This window comes from Mesoplodon densirostris, chromosome X, assembly GCF_025265405.1.
Source record: "Mesoplodon densirostris isolate mMesDen1 chromosome X, mMesDen1 primary haplotype, whole genome shotgun sequence".
Lineage (NCBI taxonomy): Eukaryota > Metazoa > Chordata > Mammalia > Artiodactyla > Ziphiidae > Mesoplodon > Mesoplodon densirostris.
In genome coordinates this window covers 32,569,126-32,591,876 of record NC_082681.1, presented here as the reverse complement: position 1 = coordinate 32,591,876, position 22,751 = coordinate 32,569,126, and the positions used below count along the sequence as shown (strand labels likewise).

Below are 22,751 nucleotides of genomic sequence, written 5' to 3'. Positions count from 1 at the left end.
TATAATAATTCCTTTTATTTGTACAGCGTCTCTCTTAAAGAATCTTTACATATAAACTCATTAAGCCTTTTATTGAATGGGCCTAAGGAACAGAGACGACCTTTGTCCCCCAGCCACAAAAGGCATTTTGCTCACTAGAAATGTAACAGAGTAAACAGGTAATCAATCCCTGGCTCAATGTTTTGTTTCATTTTAAAAGCTTCTGTTGTGTTGGTTTTTCTTCCTCTGCAGACCAGGAATGACTCACTTTCAAGAAAAATGCCTGAGGGACATTATTGAGGCCAAATATATTTTAATGAATTCAAATATCTTCCAATTCAACAGTGCCAGAATCTTCCAGAATATTTTAGGGATAGATTTCTCATCGGAGTGTGTTAAAAATACGATACTGAACATCAAACCACAGAATATTTATTGAATAATAAACTTGTGGCACACAATCCAGCTGCATTGGTTTTCTTTGCATTCATTCATTTTCCAGTTGGCAACTTCCATCACATTAGCAGAGTAACCAGTAAGTTGTCTTCTATTTTCTAAAAGGTTTTTCCCATCACTATCTGCATCACTCAGAGTCTTACAGGTACAAAAGTTGAGTTTAGGGAGTTGCTAAAATTCACCTGTCAGACCAAACTGAGATTGGTTCTTGGCTGCTTGTTCCCCCATTTGAGCCTAAGTCTCTAGCCTGGACACACCTCTTTCATGGGCACAACTAGGGAACAGAAAAATGGCAACAGTTCTACAGCTCATAATATAACCAGTCTGAAGGGTTTCCCTACTCACAGACCCCTTTATTTACTGCAAGTTAAGCCTCACTGTTAAACAACACATTCTGAAACTATGAAACTGGGCGTGCTACCTGACACAACACAGCATCACAGCTGTGATGGCACCAGGGTGGCTTGAGGATTGGGTGCAATGAAACAGGGAAGGTTCAATCGCCACCCTTACTATTTCTTGTCTTCTTCCCATCCTCACACCAAATCGTTCCTACCATCCCTGTGAGGTTGTCTTGCCTGGCTGCAAGGTTTTAAAACACCAAAGACAAAATTATGAGTGATTACTTACAGGTACATCAGAATATGTATTTACGTACACAAGCACTGGAAGGGAACACAGAATACTAAAGACAATTGATGGGGTAAGACTGTGGGTAATTTTTCTTTCTTCTTCTTTAACTGTTGCATTTGTGCAATAAATTTAAAAGGAGGGGAAATCTCATCAGAGCAACAGGTGAGGAGGGGGGAAACTAGGTAAGTCTCCTTGGAGAACAAAAAATATATTTCAAATACAATAGCCCTCCCATTTGACTTATGGCTCAGGTGACTAAAACACAGTTTGAAGCAGTAAATCTAATAGGCTGAAAATAAAATACTTTTAGCCCTTTTATTCTTCCCTCCTCTTTCCCAAAGAACATGCTACTGAAGCTATTCTTTGGCAGATCTTTCCTGAAAAAACCTTGATGAAAGATATAATAAAGTTCTGAAATAAATTAATATATTTTCTTTCATTTATTCAACAAGCATTTGTTGAGTATCTACTCTGTGGAGGAGACAGGAGAATCCAATGAAAATCCACAATATTCATATATCACAAAATTGTTCCATTTAAACTACCCTGCCTACTGAATGAAAATCAGAGAACAAACCCATTCAGTCTGTAGGAACCAGTAACAAAAAGTAATGTTCTTAGAGAACAAAATTTTTATTAAAAAAAATTTTTTTGGCCACCTGTGCAGCTTGTGGGATCTTAGTTCCCCGACCAGGGATTGAACCTGGGCCCTCGGCAGTGAAAAATGCCGAGTCCTAACCACTGGACCACCAGGGAATTCCTGAGAACAAAATTTTTAAATGGGCAATATAAATTTAGGTTTTATTACACAGGGAAGTGGATGGATTATGACTCACAAATTTGGGACCTAGTTTCCTTTTAACTTTTGGAAATAATACATTTATTAGGCTAGGCAACAATGATGATAAATTGAAATCACTTCAAATTCAGGGATCATGAATGTTGCTACATGCCAACTGGCTGTTTGGTTCATTAATTGTGGGTTAAAGTTAGACATTTTCCTAGAACATATGTTAAGTAGTAAAAATTTTATCTATACTTTGATAAAGTATATAAAGTATATTTCACTACCTTGTTTTAAAACATTTTTTTGAAGAGTACACTGCATTTATTTAACCCCATAAATTATAACATCTTAACACATGTAAAATTTTTGTATTTTTAAAGTGCTTTGAAAGATATTTATTTATTTATTTATTTATTAAAAAAATTTTTTAGTTTTTTATTTCTTCAATATCCACCAGCCATTGCGTGACACACCAGCCACCTCCCCAAGGAGCTTGAAGGTGTGGGGAGATGCCCCGTCTTGCCCACCACTTCCACAGGCCCAGGCCAGCCACGGAGCCCTCAGGTTTGGGGACAGTCCCACCAGCCACTTGCTATTCATGCTTCCCTAGGAGTTGCTGAAACCCAGGTCACAGTTTGCGTGGACTTGCAGACAATGGCGTCCAGAGGGCTCGTGTTTTACACAGGCACTAAGAACTCCTTTATGGCTCTTTATCTTTCGAAAGGACGTCTGGTCTTTGCACCGGGCGCAGGAGGGAAAAAAATGAAGCTCAAAAGCAAAGTGCAGTGACGGGAAGTGGCACACGGTGGCATTTGGGCAAGATGGAGAAAGGGGGCGCTTGGTTGTGGATGGTCTGATGGCCCGGGAGGGAAGTTTGCCCTGAAATTCCACCGTCAGCCTCAGAGCACCAGTTTACCTGGGATCGTCTCCATCAGGAAAACCAAAGACCCTCCCCCAAAACAGCTTTGTAGGGAGGCCTGAGGAACTTTCAGTTGGATTTGAAACCCCTGGACACTGCTTCTGCAAGCTTTGGGGTGTCTCCCTGCTTGGATGGCTCTTTGGAGAAAGGCATCTATTTTTCTTAAGAAGGAGGTCATGTCATCCTAGTTAACTCTGTGCTTTTGGGCCCAGAATTTAAGCTTGTTTTCAGCATTCGCCTGAGAAGTCTCACTGGAATTCTAATTCACATCGGAAGTCAACCCGGGGAGCACTTATGTGTTTATATGGAGGCAGGAAAGGTCACGGCCTCTGTGGGCAGTGAGGCAGGTGGGATCCTGACATTGGTCACACCAAAGCAATCTCTGTGTGATGGACAGTGGCACTCAGTGACATTCACCATAAAACAGCACATCCTGCACCTGAAACTGGACGCAGACTATAGTTCCACTGCTGGACTGCACCCTGTCCCCACTGCCTGCACGCAGGAGCATCTGCACATTGGAGGTGTCCCAGCTAATCTGAAAACCCTGAAGCTTCCTGCGTGGAAATCCTTTTTTGGCTGCCTGAAGAACATTCAAGTCAACCACATTCCTGTCCCTGTCACTGAAACCGCAGAAGTTCGGGGGACTGTCAGTCTGAATGGCTGTCCTGACCACTAACTCAAACCCATCACAAGGCAAGGAGGTTCACCTCCGGAAGCACTGATTACCCAACGCCCCTCCCTCTCCCCTCTCAAGGTCGTTCTTGACTTAAGACACCATCCTGATGGGTTTATTAGCAAATCTCATTTTTAATTCCAATCACACATACCCATCATTTTGGCATTCAGTGCTACATATATATTTTACATAAAAATCCCATTTCTTGAAGAGGATGAACAAATCCTTACATGCTTCTGGTAATATCATTTTCCACTAAGTTTGATGTCTTTTAAAGAACATTATTTTCCACTTGTTAAAAAAAATATCTTTCAAAGCACTTTAAAAATACAAAAATTTTACATGTGTTATGATGTTATAATTTATGGGGTTAAATAAATGCAGTGTACTCTTCAAAAAACTTAAAAAAAAACTTTATTATAAGGAGAGAGGGCATCTTATAACAGCAAAGTCAGAAATTCCCCATCACTCAGATAATTTAAATTTATCCTAGGCACATAATAATGCAGCTCAAAACAACCTTAACAAAAACAGCCAAAACTTCTACTATCCCCTCCCCCTTCGCTAGTATGTCCTAACAACTAAACTTTAACAAAAGGAGGGAAGAAAAAGATCATGATCTCACAGTCCCAGAATTTTCCATTTCCCCCAAACTTAAAAGCCAACAGTAGCCATAAAAACGTGAGAAAGTGAGGAGTTCTATATGAAGTTACAGATTAAACTGAATGACAGATGTAAAAAATAAACGGAAAAGTTTAACAATGCTTAAAATGAAATCTGCGTATTACAAAGGACAGACTTTAAAAACGTTTAACATCATTTTAGCTTCATCCTAATGAAGCAACCAAGTTAAAACAATGAAAACAATGACTCATATTTTTCCTTATTAAACTCCTGATCATTGTTGACTCCCATCCATTTGTAGTATTCAAATAATGATCTAAATACAGCTCAGGTGGAAATAATGTACTTACATTGGCACAACAGGAGACTTCCCAATATTTTATATTTGAAATAACCATTTTTAATTAGCCTATTAAGAATTTTAAAACTAATGTTCACGTTTTCAATTCAACAAGTCTGTGGGTTAGTTTGCTTTTTGGTTTGTTTGTTGGTTTTGGGGTGGAGGTAGGGACTAAAATCAAAACACATTACTTCCAGAGCTGACAATAATATTGTAATATACAAGTCAACCTTCAAACTCCAGATTTGCTTTTTTTCAGCCATGCCTTCATTTTGTTAACAAAAGTGGCCTCCTGTGTGTTTCTATCAAGTCCATTTATAACACCTTCAACATAGAGGAATGATAATTTCTCCCAAGTTCAGTTGGTACGGGTTGGGGAGTGGGCACCATGTAGAGCTAATGGGAGAACTGTCCCGTGGTGTGAGAGTGCAGTTTCTCACCTCACCAGCACCTTCTCTCAATGCCACCTCCCTCAACACAGTAGAGTTTCATTCATAATTTGGATTTTTAAACCAGAAGGTTGTTTTGGTCAATCCAAAATAACCCAAAGAGCTTGCTAAAGTTACATCAATAAGCAGCTTTTTATAGAAGGACTGAAAGAATTAAATAGAAGGCACAGTAGCACTGTAAAGCTTTTTCAGATCATGGTAATCTTTTTGTGTGTATATATGGAACCCAAACTTTCTTTTTTGTTGTTAAAAATGTCTGATGAGGGCTTCCCTGGTGGCGCAGTGGTTGGGAGTCCGCCTGCCGAAGCAGGGGACGCGGGTTCGTGCCCCGGCCTGGGAAGATCCCACATGCCGCGGAGCGGCTAGGCCCAGGCCCGTGAGCCATGGCCGCTGAGCCTGCGCGTCCGGAGCCTGTGCTCCGCGGCAGGAGAGGCCACAGCAGTGAGAGGCCCGCGTACCACAAAAAAATAAAAATTAAAAAAAAAGAGTCTGATGAACAATACGAAAATCTTTATTTGTCTTCTTTCCCTTTAGTTTTTCTGTATACCATCTCTCGAAAACTGGCCAGAATCTTGTTTTCTCTCTTTCGTCTCTCTTCTTGGTTAAAGGATGCAAGGGCTCTCTTCTCATCAGCACTATAGATCTGGTTCTCTTTTCGCAGTCGCACAGCCTCCATTCGGCGATGCCTGGAAATAATTTTATTTTTGGCTTAATTTCTTAGTAATTATTTTCATAGTGCTTCCTCACTAATCCTTTCTTAATACAGAGTAGTCTATTTAAAAAGCCGACAAATAGAAACTTTCTGTAATGGGTTAGATTTTCAAAAGGTCATTCATTTTATCTGCTGACATGTCCTTTGATTCATTTCTAGTATTCAAATAATGATCTCTGTGGTTCTGTCAATAGGGTGAACGTTATTAATTTCAAATACTAAAGGCCTAAGTCTGGTTCTGTTATTTCCAGTAAAACAACTAGGAACAGGCAAATTATTAAACTTCCTAAGTGATATGTAGACTTGATAGTAGGATAGATAAGATTCAAGTTGTCATCTAGCAGGTGGAACTTCTCCAAAGTTCTAATTTATCATACAACCAAAAGAACCAGGTTTAAATTTACAATTGAATTTTGGGGTGAGTTTTGTGGGTGGATTTAACTTCCTTAGAATTCAGTTGCAGCTCAAAGAAAAGAAAGAAGGGATTTTAGCACAAGGACCAAATCAGTAAAGTATAGGGGTCGAGGCAGAGGGAAACTCTTGCATCATCTTCAAAAGGTCTGCCTATTTAGAAGGAAAACTTTATGAAAACCTGCCTCTTTTATGTATATGTACCCAATCCTACACAATCAATTCAAGATGAAGCTTGAACTATGCCTAGAAAAACAGAGCAAACTGAGTAAGGAGAAGAGGGGAGAATCATTTCAGGTTAGTGTGAAGGTGGGGGAGTGGCAGGTGGTAAGTCAAGGAGATGACAATGTATTTAGGTTGCTCAGGGTATAGTGAGTAGTTTATCTGGAACGGAAAGTGCCATGTGAATGATGCTATAATAAACATCAATGTACACATCTCCTAGTACACAGCAAAGATTCTCTTGGGTATGTAGGTATGGAGTTGCTGGGTCATAAAATATGTGAATGCTCAACTTTCCAAGATGTCAGAATGTTTTCCAAAATGGTTGTACCGATTTACACCACCACTGGCAATACTTAAGAGAGCCTGTGGATCCACATCCTCTCAAATGCTTGGAATTGTTAGAACTTTGAACTTTTCTCTATCAAATGGGTGTAAAATGGTATTTCCATATGTTGATTTCCATTTCCAATGATAACAAACATCTTTTTTGTATGTGTAGGCCATATATTTTTTCCTTCTGACAAATGCCTGTTTGTGTCATTTTCCCACTTTTCTTTTGGATTGTTTATAGATATTCTTTAAATACTCTCAATACTAACTATCTGTTGTGTGTATTACAAGATCTTATCCCAGCTTGGAACTTGTCTTTTTACTTATTTTAAGATGTCTTTTGATGAACAAAAGTTCTTATTTTTAACTCAGGCAAATTTATCAATATATTATTTTATAGTTAGTGCATCTTTTTGGTCTTCTTTAAGAAATGCTTCCCCACCCCAAGATCTAACAAAAATCTCCTCATATTTTATACTAAGAGTATTAAAGTTGTTTTTGATGTTTAACTCCTGATCTAGCTGCAATGATTTTTAAATATGGTGATACAGGGTTCTACTTTCAGCTTTTTCCATACAGATAACGATTTTCTTCCTGCTCCATTTATTGCCTAGTTCGTTCTTTCCCCACTGATCTGACATACCAGCTCTTTCATGTAACGAAGTTCCACACATGTATGGCTCTGCCCCTGGGCTCTGTATTTTATTCCGTTGAACAGTTCATTTGTTATGCCACTCTTTCCAAAGTGCTGCAAGCTTCATAATAAGCCCTCATATATGGTAGGGCAAATCACCTTCCTGCTCCTCTTCAGAAGTAAGATGGCTATTCTTGGCCCTCTAGTCTAACATATAAATTTTAGAACCATCTTATTACGTTTCATGAAAAATCTCAGTTGTGATTTTGATTGGAACTGCACTGAATCTACAGATTAATTTTGGAAGAACTGACAACTTTACAATATTGCCTTCCTATTCATGAACATGATACCTCTCCATTGATTTAGGTCTTCTTTAATGTCTCTTAATAATGTCTTATAGTTTTCCCTGTAAAGGTCTTGGACATCTTTTGTGAAGATTTATTCCTAAGTCCTTCATATTCTCTGATACTATTATAAATGTTTTCTTTTTATTTAACTGCATTTTCTAGTTCTTTGTTGCTGGTACATAGAAATGCAATTGATTTTTGGGTGTTAACATTATATACAACTATTTGTTAAACCTTCCTATTATCTGTAACTTATCTGAAGATTCTTTAGGATTTTCTATGTAAAAAATCATATCATTCACAAAAAATGACAGTGTTATATCCTCTGTTCTAATTCTTATGCCTCTAATTTCTTTTTCTTGTCTTATTGGTCCTTAGATATAATGTTTTCAAATATCAGTCCTCAGAATTCCAAGATTCTGGAGATGCTTCAGGGGTTCCACAAATATTTGCCTCCAATTTCACTTAAAAATGTTTACCTACTTTTATATTTACCCACTTTTAAAAGTTTATGAAGTTTTAAAAAATCCAAAATTCAGTTTGATCTGATACCCTATTAGTTCACTCTCCTTGTTCTTCCTGGGACTTTGCTTTCTCTTCCCAATTTTGTATTCCTTTTCTCATGCTAAATCTGATCTCTGCCATAATCCTTTTCTGCTCTTTATTCTCAGAGTCCAGAGAACTAGAGAGTCCATGTTCTCTGACTCCACAGAGAACTAGAGGCAAACTCAGAAAACAGGAAACACTGTCTTATGTAAATGCTTTCCTAACTACCAGAATGCCACATTCCTCGTGGGGCAGTGATAAATAGCTGAATTTAACTATATCCTCTGGAGGATAAACTATCTGTACCAAAATATGGATTAGAAAAGGACACTGAAAAGATTGATTCTTTGAAGTTGGAGACACAGCCGAGTTGCATACCTACCTGGAATTTTAGACAACTACATTTATACTAACAAAACCAATATTAAACCAATATTTATACTTTACTTTTCATTAGGAATGGTCACTTAATGAAAATCTGTCACCAAAATATAATTTTGGTAGTGAGAAAGGAAACTGACCTCAATGCCAAGAACATACCTGCTACCACTCATTACGTAACCCGAGCATTCAAATGATGCAATTTCTTCACTTGTCAAGCCAATTTCACCTCTTCGTGGGATACGTTTTCCAGCTTTTACATATTCAGCCATAGCTGCACCTTCACCAGGTAACAGAGCATGGCCATAGCTACAAAGTAATATAGAATTCAGAAAAGGTTCATTATAAAAAGTTCATCATCTAAAGAGAGCACAAAAAACCATTTCTCTCAGAGAACAGTAGGAATAACAGTTGCTGGGCAGCATGCTGGGAAGCCCAATGTAAATAACTTAAACTTAACTAGGGAACACCGCACTGTGACCTATATCACTAACCCAGAAATGCAGAGATACTTTGGAAGAATAAAAGAACTGATGTTAGTGAGCATATATTCATGGTTTACAATTATGGATCAATTTTCCCCACAGGTATTGCCTTTATTGCTTCTGCCTCCAGCGAATTCCTTTTACCTTTTTCCCTTTAAAAAAAAAGTAAAGAAATAATATATCTCAAATTAACATATTTATTAGACTTATAACCAATAATAATGCTATACAGTAACGGTTCTCAAATAACTTTCATTCAAGGGGACTTTGAAAACTACCATCGCTTCATTCAATTCATTGAATTCTTCTTGAATAGCTATTAAACTCAAAGCTTGTAATATAAAAATAATCTGTTCTTATGGCACTTACATATTGATAAGGATGATATAACACTAATACAACGTAGAATATGTAACACATTGCACAAAAGAAAGAAAACGCTATGAGGACTAAAGGATTAAAGAGGGGTAGGAGGACTTCCCTGGTGGTGCAGTGGTTAAGAATCCACCTGCCAACGCAGGGGACATGGGTTCGATCCCTGGTCCAGGAAGATCCCACATGCCGTGGGGCAACTAAGCCCATGCACCACAACTACTGAGCCTACGCTCTAGAGCCCACGAGCCACATCTACTGAGCCCGTGTGCCACACTACTGAAGCCAGTGCACCTAGAGCCCGTACTCTGCAACAAGGGAAGCCACCGCAATGAGAAGCCCGTGCACAGCAATGAAGAGTGGCCCCTGCTCGCTGCAACTAGAGAAAGCCTGCGTGCAGCAACGAAGACTCAATGCAGCCAAAACAAACAAACAAACAAACAAATAAAAATAAAACAAAGTAATAAATAAATAAATAAAAAATAAAGAGGGGTAGGAATCACACCTACCTGTGGAGGGAAGATATCGGGAATCAGCATATGCCCCCTCCTTTTGAAAAGGGCTTTGAAGAATGTTAAGCATTTTAACAGGAAGAAATTGGGGGTAGTAAAGAAATCAGGGCTGGGGAAAGAAGGGAAGGCACATTGGGGGAGAAATAAGGTGAAAGTGCACAGAGAATACAGGGAAGTTTTAGTTCAGCTCAGTTGGAACCTGGCGTCTAAATAAGGGAGTAGAGGAAGATAAGCTTGGAAGAGGAAGTTAGGACCATACGTTTGGGAAGGTACTTTAGAGATTATAAACATACTCTTACTTACTTCAAAGGTTTATCATCTTGAGAGGCAAGTGTTTTGGGAGCCTCTGGGCCAATCAAATCTGAGGGTTCTTCAGGCTCTGCACAAAAGATGTTCAGAAACATATTCACATTTTGACTAATCAGTTAATTTAATGTTTTATCTGTCTGAGTCGAAGTCTATCAGAAGAACCTACTTGATCGATCCTTCCAGGGATTCTCTAGAAACTCTTCTTGGGACTCTTTAGAACTTGAATCACTGGAATCTTTCCTGCTCTTCTTAGACTTCTTTTTCTTATATTTCTTCCTGTAATGATTATAATTTGATATAAATTGATTTAATATTCCCATGCTAAAGGGCATCTTATTTTTTTTCAAGGCAATGAAGGACTGACTGAGATGATCTGGATGCTCAGCTAATTCAAACTTATTAGAGAAGAACTTTAATTATAAAAATCTAATTTATTTAACCAAATCATGTTTCACTATAAAAAAAAGATCCCGGGGCTTCCCTGGTGGCACAGTGGTTAAGAATCTGCCTGCCAATGCAGGGGACACGGGTTTGAGCCCTGGTCCAGGAAGATCCCACATGCCACAGAGCAAGTAAGCCCGTGTGCCACAACCACTGAGCCTGCACTCTAGCGCCCACGCGCCAAAACTACTGAGCCTGTGCTCTAGAGCCTGTGCACCGCAATGAGAGAAGCCACCACAATAAGCCCGCAGGCACTGCAATGAAGAGTAGCCCCTGCTCGCCAAAACTAGAGAAAGCCCGCGCGCAGCAACGAAGACCCAATGCAGCCAAAAATAAATAAATAAATTTATTAAAAAAAAAAAAGATCGCTAAGGGAACAATAAAATATAGTTCTCATGTTGTAGAAAGACAGCAGAAATAAAGCAGTTTAAAAAACAGCTCTTGGGTTTCCCTGGTGGCGCAGTGGTTAAGCATCTGCCTGCCAATGCAGGGGACATGGGTTCGAGCCCTGGTCTGGGAAGATCCCACATGCCACGGAGCAACTAAGCCCGTGTGCCACAACTAGTGAGCCTGCGCTCTGGAGCTCGCGAACCACAACTACTGAAGCCCGCGTGCCACAGCTACTGAAGCCCGTGCGCCTAGAGACCGTGCTCCACAACAAGAGAAGCCGCCATAATGAGAAGCCCGCACAGGGCAACAAAGAGTAGCCCCCACTCACTGCAACTAGAGAAAGTCCGCACACAGCAACAAAGACCCAATGCAGCCAAAAATAAATAAATACATAAAATACATTTATTTAAAAAATTAAAAAAAATAAAAAACAGCTCTTACCAATTTGAACATCAACAATTTTCAGTGTAATGGATTAAAATACATCAAATATGTTCGAATTCTTGGGTTCTTAATGATACTAAAAAAACCCAACTCATTATTTTGAAAACTCATAAAACAAAAAAAGTAAGCAATTATTCTGCCCTTAGTATACCAACTATACTTCAGAGTAACCAAGTAGTTAATGAGGGTAGGTTTCTCATATAGAATTATTCTACCTAATACATGAAGAAAGAAAGCCAGAAGTAGACCATCACCACTTGGCAATGATATAAGGGACCTAGACAATGACTACTGATGCCGGTTAATATGACAAAAAGAGACAACCAGACATTATCTGACTCCTGCTGCAAGTACACAGCACTGCCTATGAAGTATTCCCGCCAGAAACTCAAATCTGAACCTTAACAAGTGTCTAGACCTAACTGTCAATCTACAGGAAATACAAAGGACAGAAAACATGTTAAAAGAACACTGTAAGAATACAACCAGCAAAATCCATACTGCAGGAAACCCTCCAGGGCAAATGATTTTGTTTCTGCTACAAAAAATTTGCAGGAACAAAAAGGGAAGGGGAAGCTATCTATTTAAAGAGATGTAAGAGACATATCAACCAATCACAATTTATGTACATTGTTTGGATCCTAATTAGAATAAACTATACCAAAAACTACTGAGAATTGAATGAACAATTACTGTTAAACATTTTAGGCGGATTAACAGTATTGTACTTTTTTTTTTTTAAAGAATGCCTATCTTTTAGAGAAACTCGCAGCTTTATGGATGAAATGATCTCTGGTATTGGTTTCAAAATAATGGGGGGGCGGGCAGCAGAGACTGCCAATGAGTTGATAATTGTTCAAGCTGGGTGATGGTTACATGGAGGTCCATTACACTATTTTATATAATTTTCTATATTTTTGAACTTTTCCATAATAAAAATTAAAGAGAAAAACTGACGATCTGCGTTTCTTCTTCTTTTCCTTTTTCTTGGCTTTCTTTGCTCTCCTTTTTGTATCTTCATCTGCAAATTTAAGCACATTATAATTTAAAAAATTTTTAACTCTAAAACCCCAATACTCTTGAGTAGATAAATATCTTATTACTCTTCCATTTGTTGTTACAGAGAAATTCATTCATTCAAATTCATTCAAACATTCATTTCTACTTGTTAGGAAATGTGCTAGGTATGGGGGGACATAGAAATTAAGTTGCATTTGGTCATATAGGGTATTATTATTAACCTTATTGCATGAGATAATAGTATTGTGGTTAGATACGAAAATGTCCTTATTGTTTAGAGGGGTATACAGAAATATTTAGGGTGGAAGTGTGATATTTGTAATTTACCTTGACTATCTCAACAAAAAAAATCCCTATTTGAAGCAGATATGTCAAAATGCTAACAAATGTTAAACCTGAGTGACAAGTACTGTACATGGCATTAATTACACCACTCCCTTTAGTTTTCTCAATGTTTGGAGGAGACACAGGGAAAGAGGCAAGTAGAATCTGAGTGAGAGGGAAGCATGGGGTGCTCTGGGCATACAGAGGAGCCTCAAAATCAGGCTGATTTGGGGATAGTGGTTGAGGAACGGTTGACCAGGAAAAGGTGACTCTTAAGCTAGTTCTTTTTAAAATCAGTTTCATTACAAAAGTAATGCATGCCCATCATAGCAATGAGTAAGCCAAGCCGCGTGCAGGGAGAGACCGGCATTGTAGGCAGACGGACTCTCTGTATCAAGCGACAGAGACAAGAGAAAGGACGTGCAGTATCAAGGACATGGAAAGTCATCCTCAGGCCAAAGAGGACGCTGTAGGAGAGCCACAGGGTACGTGTGGTGCGAGAGGTCAATCGGGATCTGACTTTACCCTGAAGGCCATGGAGAACTGCGGAAGGATTTTAAGTAGGGACCACCATGCTCAGATTTGCACATCAAGAAAGCTCAGCCTTCTAGCAGTGAGGAAGAAAGGTGACAGTGAGGGCCAGGAAACCCAGGTGACATCAGAGGAAGGGGTGCCTTAGTGTAACGTGTCCCCAGAGGAGGCACCCTCTGTCAGCCATCAGCCGGGAGAGGGCGCAAAAAGGTGACATTTTTGTGATGTGCCGCCCCACAGGAAGTGTGATACATAAATCAGCTGCTGGCCTGAGTGAGTCTCCTATGGTGTACCTTTTTGAAAATTGCACAAAGGTGCCCACTGAGTGTGAGAATCTCACAAAAAAGCTGCTCCACTGGGCTGAGGCAGCCCCCTGTGGCTTGGTTTGGTACCACACGTCTCACAGACTAACCCCAACTTGGTTCAGTGCCACATGCCTTGTACAGCTACACACAACCAATCTGGAGTCACACGGCTTAGGTTTGAATCCCAACTGTGTGGCCTTGGGTGCAGTAATTATAACCTGTTCTGGGCCTCCATTTCTCCATCTCTAAGATGTGTCCTACAGTGACTGTGTGGATTAAATATCAATAATGCATATCAAGCACTTATCAGGGTGCCCAACACAAAGTCAGCGAGTGTTCAAAACTCTTGGCTATTATTGTTTTTAAGAACCTTCTTCTAAAATAAGCTTTCAAGAAGTACAACTAGTTTTGAAGCAAGGCTCACAGAAGGATGTTGGCTTTCTTACCACTGGAGTCTGTTTCAGAATCAGAGTCACTGTCACTATCATCAGAATACTTCTTGTGTTTTCTTTTAGATGATTTTTTCTTCCTCCTTTTCTTGGACCTTTCTTTTGAATGATTAGACTTCTTCTTCTTCTTTTCTTCTACATAAAATACAAATAAAAAACTAACTTCTAAAGAAGTATTTCTGAGCATCAATTTTATTGTATTAAAAATACTGAAAAGGAATCGATGACAGGCGATTTGAGTAAAGTCTAATGTTCAACTATTTATAAACGTATTTTTTAAACTTCTCAATAAAAAAGTCCTATATTTAAAAAATACCTTCTGAAGTAGTAGCTGAAGTGGTGCTTTTCTTTGGCTCTTCGTCCTCTACTGGTGTATGTTCATCAGAGCTGAATTTAAAGAAAATTGTAGTAAGAATCAGGAAAGTGATAAAATATGGACCACGGAGTATAAAAATATACACTTAAAATTTTTCAGTAACAAATTGATTGTCCAAGAACCATTCAAAGCCAGCACCGGACTGCTTTTGTAACAGTACAGCTTATCGGCCAACCACCTTCATAATAGTAGAATAATAATTTACATTTGCATAAAGCTTTCGAGTTAACAAAATGCAATTCACACTGAAAGCAGCATGAAGGATTTATATTTTCGAAGAAACCACAGGGCAAATGCAGGGAAACAGGAACCACAAGGAAAGAGGAGAGAAACTGGAGATAAGGAGGCTGAGAGAAGACTTAATAATTTCATTCTACTTGTGGAACAGACATACGGTAGAGCAGCAACTGTTCTGTCTCCCCAGAGCAAGAATCTAACACACTACAGCTATAGAGATTTCATCCTCTTGTAAGAGAATTCTGAAAATGAGTATTATTAACATTCTACAATAGCTTAAAAAGGGAATTTCCATATCACAGTCTTTTCCTCTGAAGATCACATCTGGAATAATCTCGAAATTGCCTAGAAAATTATTTTTATGATTCCTTTCAACTCTAATTCTTTGAGTATTCTTTCAAAATAAATGTATTTATTTATTTATTTATATTTTTGGCTGTGTTGGGTCTTTGCTGCTGTGCACGGGCTTTCTCTAGTTGCGGCGAGCAGGGGCTACTCTCTGTTGCGGTGCGCGGGCTTTGCATTGCGATGGCTCCCCTTGTTGCAGAGCACAGGCTCTAGGCACGCGGGCTTCAGTTGTTGTGGCTCACAGGCTCTAGAGCGCAGGCTCAGTAGTTGTGGCACCTGGGCTTAGTTGCTCCGCGGTATGTGGGATCTTCTCGGTCCAGGGCTCGAGCCCATGTCCCCTGTATTGGCAGGGAGATTCTTAACCACTGAACCACCAGGAAGCCCTCTGAGTATTTTAAAGGCATCTGTTAGAACAAGTTTCAGTATCTCAACATAATAAAGACAATATATGACAAGCCCACAGTTAACATCATACCCAATGGTGAAAAGCTAAACAAGACAAGGATGTCCACTCTCACCACTTTTATTCAACATAGTACTGGAAGTCCTAGCCAGAGCAATTAGGCAAGAACAAGAAATAAAAGGCACCCAAATTGGAAAGGAAGAAGTAAAACTGTCATTATTTGCAGATGATATGATATTATATATAGAAAATCCCAAAGACGCCACCAAAAAGACTGTCAGCACCAATAAATGAATTCAGTAAAGTTGCAGGATACAAAATCAATCCACAGAAATTCATTGCATTTCTATACACTAATAATGAATTATCAGAAAATGAAACTAAGAATACAATTCCATCAAAAAGAATAAAATATCTAGAAATAAATTTAACCAAGGAGGTGGAAGACTTGTACACTGAAAACTATAAGACATTGATGAAATAAATTGAAGAAGACACAAAGAAATGGATTTTCTATGCTCACAGATTGGAAGAATTAATATTGTTAAAATATCCATACTACCCAAAGCAATCTACAGATTCAATGAAATCCCTACCAAAATTCCAATGGTATTTTTTCACAGAAATAGAACAAACAGTCCTAAAATCTGCATGAAACCACAAAAGACCCTGAACAGCCAAAGCAATCTTGAGCAAGAAGAACAAAGCTCGAGGCAACATGCTCCCTCATTTCAAATTATACTACAAGGCTACAGTAATCAAAACAGTATGGTACTGCCATAAAAACAGACATATAGATCAATGGAACAAAACAGATAGCCCAGAAATAAATCCATGCATATATGGTCAATTAATTTATGACAAAGGAGCCAATAATATACAATGAGGAAAGGACAGTCTGTTCAATAAATGGTGCTGGGAAAACTGGATAGCTACATGCAAAAGAATGAAATGGACCACTATCTTACACCATTACACAAAAATTAACTCAAAATGGATTAAAGACTTGAATGTAAAACCTGAAACTATAAAACTCCTAGAAGAAAACATAGGTGGTAAGCTCCTTGACATAGGTCTTGGCAATGCTTTTTTGGATTTGACACCAAAAGTAATGGTAACAAAAGCAAAAATCAGTAAGTGTGACTGTATCAAACTAAAAAGCTTCCGCACAGCAAAGGAAACCATCAACAAAATGAAAAGGCAACCCACTGAATGGGAGAAAATATTTGCAAGTCATATCTGATGAGGGGTTAATATCCAAAATATATAAAGAACTCATACAATTCAATAGCAAACAAACAAAAAATGTGATTTAAAAATAGGCAGAGGATCTGAATAGACATTTTTCCAAAGAAGACACACAGATGGCCAACAGGTACATAAAAAGATGCTCAACATCACTAGCGATCAGGGAAATGCAAATCAAAACCAAAACGAAATATCACTTCACACCTGTTAGGATGAATATTGTCAAAGAGACAGGAGATAACAAGTGTTGGTGAGGATGTGGAGAAGAGGGAACACTTGTACCCTGTTAGTGGGAATATAAATTGGTACAGCCATTATAGAATCCAGTACGGAGGTTCTTCAAAAAATTAAAAATTGAACTACCATATAATCCAACAATTCCAATTCCATCTGGATATATATCTGAAGGAAATAAAATCAGTATCTCAAAGAGATATCTGCATTCTCATGCTCACTGTGGCATTATTTACAATAGCTAAGATATAGAAACAACCAAATATCCATGAACAGATGAATGGATAAAAAAGAACTATGAGAATATACACACACACACCACAGTAGAATATTATTCATCCTTAAAAAAGAAAGAATCTTGCCATTTTAGACAACATGGATGGACTGTGAGGGCATTTGCTAAATGAAATAAGTCAGAAAGAGAAAGACAAATATCATATGATCTCACTTATATGTGAACTCTTAAAACCAAAAAACAAAAAACCACCAAGCTTGCAGATACAGAGAACAGAATGATGGTTGCCAGAGGGTGGGGCATGGGTAAAATGTGTGAAGGGTATAAAAAAGTACAAACTTTCAGTTATAAAATAAATAAGTCCTGGGGATGTAATGTATAGCATGGCGACTACAGTTAATAATACTGGGGCTTCCCTGGTGGTGCAGTGGTCAAGAATCCGTCTGCCAATGCAGAGGACACGGGTTCGAGCCCTGGTCCGGGAAGATCCCACGTGCCGCGGAGCAACCAAGCCCATGTGCCACAACTACTAAGCCTGAACTCTAGAACCTGTGAGTCGCAACTACTGAAGCCCGCACACTTAGAGCCCATGCTCCGCAACAAGAGAAGCCGCCGCAATGAGAAGCCCGTGCACTGCAACAAAGAGTAGCCCCCGCTCGCCGCAACTAGAGAAAGCCCGCGAGCAGCGAAAAAGACCCAACTCAGCCAAAAATAAAAATAAAATAATAATAATAATACTGTATTGCATATTTGAAAGTTGCTAAGAAAGTAAATCTTAGAAGTTCTCATCACAAGAAAAAATATTTTATAACTATGTATGGTAATGGATGTTAACTAGACTTATTGTGGTGAATGTTTTGCAATATATACAAATATCAAATCATTATGTTGTATGCCTGAAACTAATATTGTATGTCAATTATACCTCAATAAAAAAATAACAGGTGGTGGGAAAAAAATAATTTTTTTAAGAAGAAAAAAGAACTTTCAGATAATAATGCTTTATCACCCTGTTACAAATAACAGGTTTACCTGTCAAGCACATTGTCTCAATTCAATCTAAAGAAAACACAGAGATAAAGGAGAGGGAAGAAGCAGCTTATGAACAGCACCAAAGAGAAAAAAAAATGGGCAAAAAGAAAAAGCATTAGGCCTTCAACAATACTGTATGCAGGAAACTAAACAAACCCATATCAGTATATTCATTTAAAAAAACGCTTTTTAATGCTAATGTCTGACATTCAATCAGTTACTGGATTGAGAAAAAATAATTCAAAATAATATAAATGTGTTTGTTTCAACACTGAACCCTTCTATGAATAGGAAATTAGCACCTCATGAATTACAACTTAAAGAGAACAATTAGCATGCTAAAATCCACTAGGAGCATGTTTTAATCCTTAGGTATGTCCAATGTTTTTAAAACTTAAGGAGTAGAATAGCATAAATCACAAGAGGAAAAAAAAGAGCTGTAGTTAAAGTTCTTAACAAAAAATTTGACAATAGACTCTGGATTTAAACAAATGTTGCATTTAAAATATATATTTTTAAATCACTTACTCTGGTTCTGGATTCTTTGGAGAAAGTCCCCATACTTCAGGAGCTCCCAATTCTCCAATCCTCTCTCTCTCACTTAATCTCCTAGAAGAGATAAGCAGTTAAATTATAACTCCATGGCTAAACTGTATCCTAAATATACAATAAAAGTCAAAGGAGTCCAGTTAAGTTCCATTTTCCCTTTACAGTTTAAACTTTAAACTAATAAAAACTTGGTTTAAATGAAAACTCAACACTTAGGATCTGATGTTCTGACAGTCCTATCAAATGGTACAGACTACAGACAGCCTGACAGGCGGGGCCAGAAATTCAGCCTGGGAGGCTGTCGAGTGTGTCCCTTCTGCCACATGCACGGCAGAGCTCCTAACTGCTCCTTTCACCTTCTGCAATATGTGACAGAGACAGTCTTACATCTGGAAATAACTTCATTTGTTTATGTATCCTTATGAAAGTGAAGAGAATTCTCTACTTTTGATAAGGTCAAACCTTCTGTTTTCAGAAACTCAGGAAGTAATGAAGAAAATAACAACAAAGCATTAGAAGTAGAAAATAAAAGGAGCTCTGAAAGTGAAAGAAAAGTTTTATTTGACAAAAACTGTACTCAATGAGATACAACACTTGTTTTCTCTGTTTTCCCTTTAATTCCTTTTTCAAAAAGGAGTAAATCCTCTATCTACTCTTGGAAGACACAAAATTTTTTGTCTTTCTTGTGTTTGTGATTTCTTCTTTTAATTTTTGATATTACTTATAAACACACACACAAAACACAAGAAAACTAAGGCTTAATTCCTCAAAGTTTAGCTGCTGTGATGCCACTTGTTTTTAAAAAAAACCTTACAAAATAAATATAATTGGTTTGATTTATTAAAAATAAATTAGTTTTCTTCTTTATTCAGGGTAAAAGGTGTAATCATGCAGAGTCAGACTCAGGTTTCCCACTTGAAGTAACATGGACCTGGAGTCTGTCATACAGAGTAAAGTAAGTCAGAAAGAGAAAAACAAATACCGTATGCTAACACATATATATGGAATCTAAAAACAAACAAACAAAAAGAATGGTCATGAAGAACCTAGGGGCAGGACGGGAACAAAGACACAGACCTACTGGAGAATGGACTTGAGGACATGGGGAGGGGGAAGGGTAAGCTGGGACAAAGTGAGAGAGTGGCATGGACATATACACACTACCAAATGTAAAATAGATAGCTAGTGGGAAGCAGCTGCATAGCACAGGGAGATCAGCTCAGTGCTTTGTGACCACCTAGAGGGGTGGGATGGGGGGTGGGATAGGGAGGGTGGGAGGGAGACGCAAGAGGGAGGAGATATGGGGATATATGTATATGTATAGCTGATTCACTTTGTTATAAAGCAGAAGCTAACACACCATTGAAAAGCAATTATACTCCAATAAAGATTAAAAAAAAATCTAATGGGGACATACTTATAGACAAACTTTGAATATATACATATAGGACAAAGAATGCCTGACAGGCTGAAAAAAGCAAGCAGTCAAGTTCTTATCCCTCCCGCCACCTGACTTCATCTGTACTCTTAAGATAAATTATTTATCTTCTAAATGTACAAATGCAAATTTCATCCAAGGAATTCTGACATCTTTTGGTGAGGAATGTCTAATAAGAAAACTGGATGCTTTTTGATCGACACAGCCTGGGGGTAACTTTCTGGAAATTCTAATTTGGAAAAGTAGGTCTCCAACCTAACTCAGGACTGTTTTTACTGTTTCTGCTCCCATGCCCACAACACTAACAGCTAACACTTAAGGACTATTTATTATGTTCCAGGCACTAAGTCATTACAACTCTTAAAAAGCTTTTGTGCTATTTTATCCCCTTTTAAATGGTGAAGAAATGAAACTCAGAGAGGTTAAGTGACTTGCCCAAGGTCACACAACTATTAAGCAGCAAAGGATGGCTTCAAACTCAGGCAGTCTGATTCTGGAGCCTGTCCTCTTCATCACTACGTTTTATTACCTCCCACTCCTGGAAGAAAAAGATTCATGAAGACATCTCTCACCTGTTGGAACCTTAACCTGCTCCTAAATGCCTGTTATACTTTTTAATTTCCTGGTTTTTAAAAAACACATACAGTATGGTAAAGCACTCAGTACAGTAACTGATACACAATTTAACAAGCAATAAGTGTTAGATATTAAGACTTAAAAAGCATATAATAACTATATATAAAGTATAACCTTTAAAAATTGTGAATCACTATATTGTACACCTGTAACCTAAAACACTGTACATCATCTATAATTCAATTTTTAAAAAGTAAAAAAAAATTTTTAAACTTACAAAGCAATAATTATAACCCTTTTCCTTTCTCCTTCTTAAACTATTCATTCTCCACTCCAATACTCAGTCTCATTAAAGGAGATCTGATCTCACCCTGACCTCATTTCTCATGGTCAAGATTGAGACCACTTAACAAGATCTTTCTCAGTGTAGTCCAATCTACAGTTTAGCAGATCACTTTTCCTACATTTATTCAAACATCTTGTTTCAGAGGTTTTCCTCCCCTCCAATTTAAACCTTAATCTCAACCCTTCCCAAATCGCTACAAAACAATTCCACTCACTTACCCTATCATCTCAAACCTGTTTGATCATTCAACAAGCAATGGTTGTGCGCCTACAAAGTGCTAGGCACTGTGAATTTTGTGATCAATAAAACCGGGCTCCTCCCTTCCATGAGCTCAGTCTAGTGGGGAATAAAACATGCTCACGAATGATAACGACACACCAAGTAAACGCTATAATTCCAGTACGTCTGAGGCTCTTGGCCATGTCCGCTACAAGCCAGGAGGCAGGAGGGGGTTGAGGGAGACCAGGGCACTAGATGAAGGGGCCCGGGTTTGAGTGAAAACCTAGGGCAGAAAAGGCGAATAAGCTGTTATCGTGGGTGGACTAAAGGAAGGGATGAAAATGGGCGCAAGTCAGGGAGAGAGAGCGAAATGGGTATAGTCGGGAGCAAGATGAACGATAAATCGGACACTGAAGGCTGGTGGCTCACGAAAGATAAGGTGCGTTCGTTTCACTCACTTCTGCCGCAGGCTCTCTTCCCTCTCCTTGTCCAGGAGGCTAGGCCATGGCTTGTCGCTCCCGTAGGGGCGTGAGTAGCCGCCATAATAGGCGGACGAGGAGGCAGAAGCGAAAGGGGCGCCCCGCGGCGCGGAGGGCCGCTCTCGAGAGCGTGACCGCGAACGGGAGCGGTAGGACTGGTTTCGGGAGCCTTGGCTGGGGCCATTCAGTTGATGGCTAAGGCCATTCCGGTCCCCGGACCGAGAGCAAGAGTGCGAGCGAGAGCGGCGGCCCCGCGGGGAGCGAGAGGATCTGCTGGGCTTAGGGCTCTTCGACGAACTGCGACGCTTCACCCCGGAGCCCGAGGCCTCCCACTCCGAGCTGCGGGAGCCAGACACCGGAGCCATAGCTGTTGCTGGGTCCCCGAAGCCGAGGGAGAAGGGGGCGCTCTCGCGAGCTGGGAAGATCTCCGTCGCCTTGGCTACCAGGACCAGCAACCACGGTACCACCCGAGCCCGAGAAAACGTTGTAAACAGTTCCGAGTACGTCGACAAATTCCTTCCCCGGACCTAGGCGGTCCTGCCAATGGGACGGGATGTGTGTATCCGTATAAAGAAGCCGGTGGGGCAACTAGGTCGGCTCATCCTTCGGGTTCCGAGTGAGGCTGCTCAAGTCTAAGCTCTACTGGAGACCTTGTACTTTTTTTTTTTTTTTTGCGGTACGCGGACCTCTCACTGCTGCGGCTTCTCCCGTTGCGGAGCACAGGCTCCGGACACGCAGGCTCAGCGGCCATGGCTCACCGGCCCAGCCGCTCCGCGGCACGTGGGATCCTCCCGGACCGGGGCACGAACTCGTGTCCCCTGCATCGGCGGGCGGACCCTCAACCACTGCGCCACCAGGGAAGCCCGAGACTGTACTTTTTTCAGCTTTGAGTTGAAATAGTTGAATGGAAGGACGACAGGCCACAGGACACGTGTCACTGAGCGGCCGTATGAACAATAACTACGTTGTAACTAAGTAAATAAATAAATGTGTC

At 39.4% G+C, this 22,751-nt stretch overlaps 1 protein-coding gene across 1 annotated transcript; it reads right to left on the bottom strand.

Annotated features, from left to right (window-relative positions):
- Window positions 1-3,846: 3,846 nt before the first annotated feature.
- Window positions 3,847-22,251, bottom strand: NKAP (NFKB activating protein). The gene is made up of 9 exons (XM_060086810.1): window positions 21,737-22,251; window positions 18,679-18,759; window positions 14,354-14,424; window positions 14,035-14,172; window positions 12,366-12,429; window positions 10,300-10,409; window positions 10,128-10,203; window positions 8,615-8,764; window positions 3,847-5,552 (listed from the first exon to the last, which is right to left on the bottom strand). The coding sequence occupies exons 1-9, from the start codon at window positions 22,120-22,122 to the stop codon at window positions 5,378-5,380; spliced, it is 1,251 nt and encodes a 416-aa protein (XP_059942793.1). The 5' UTR covers window positions 22,123-22,251; the 3' UTR covers window positions 3,847-5,377.
- Between the last annotated feature and the right edge of the window lie 500 nt (window positions 22,252-22,751).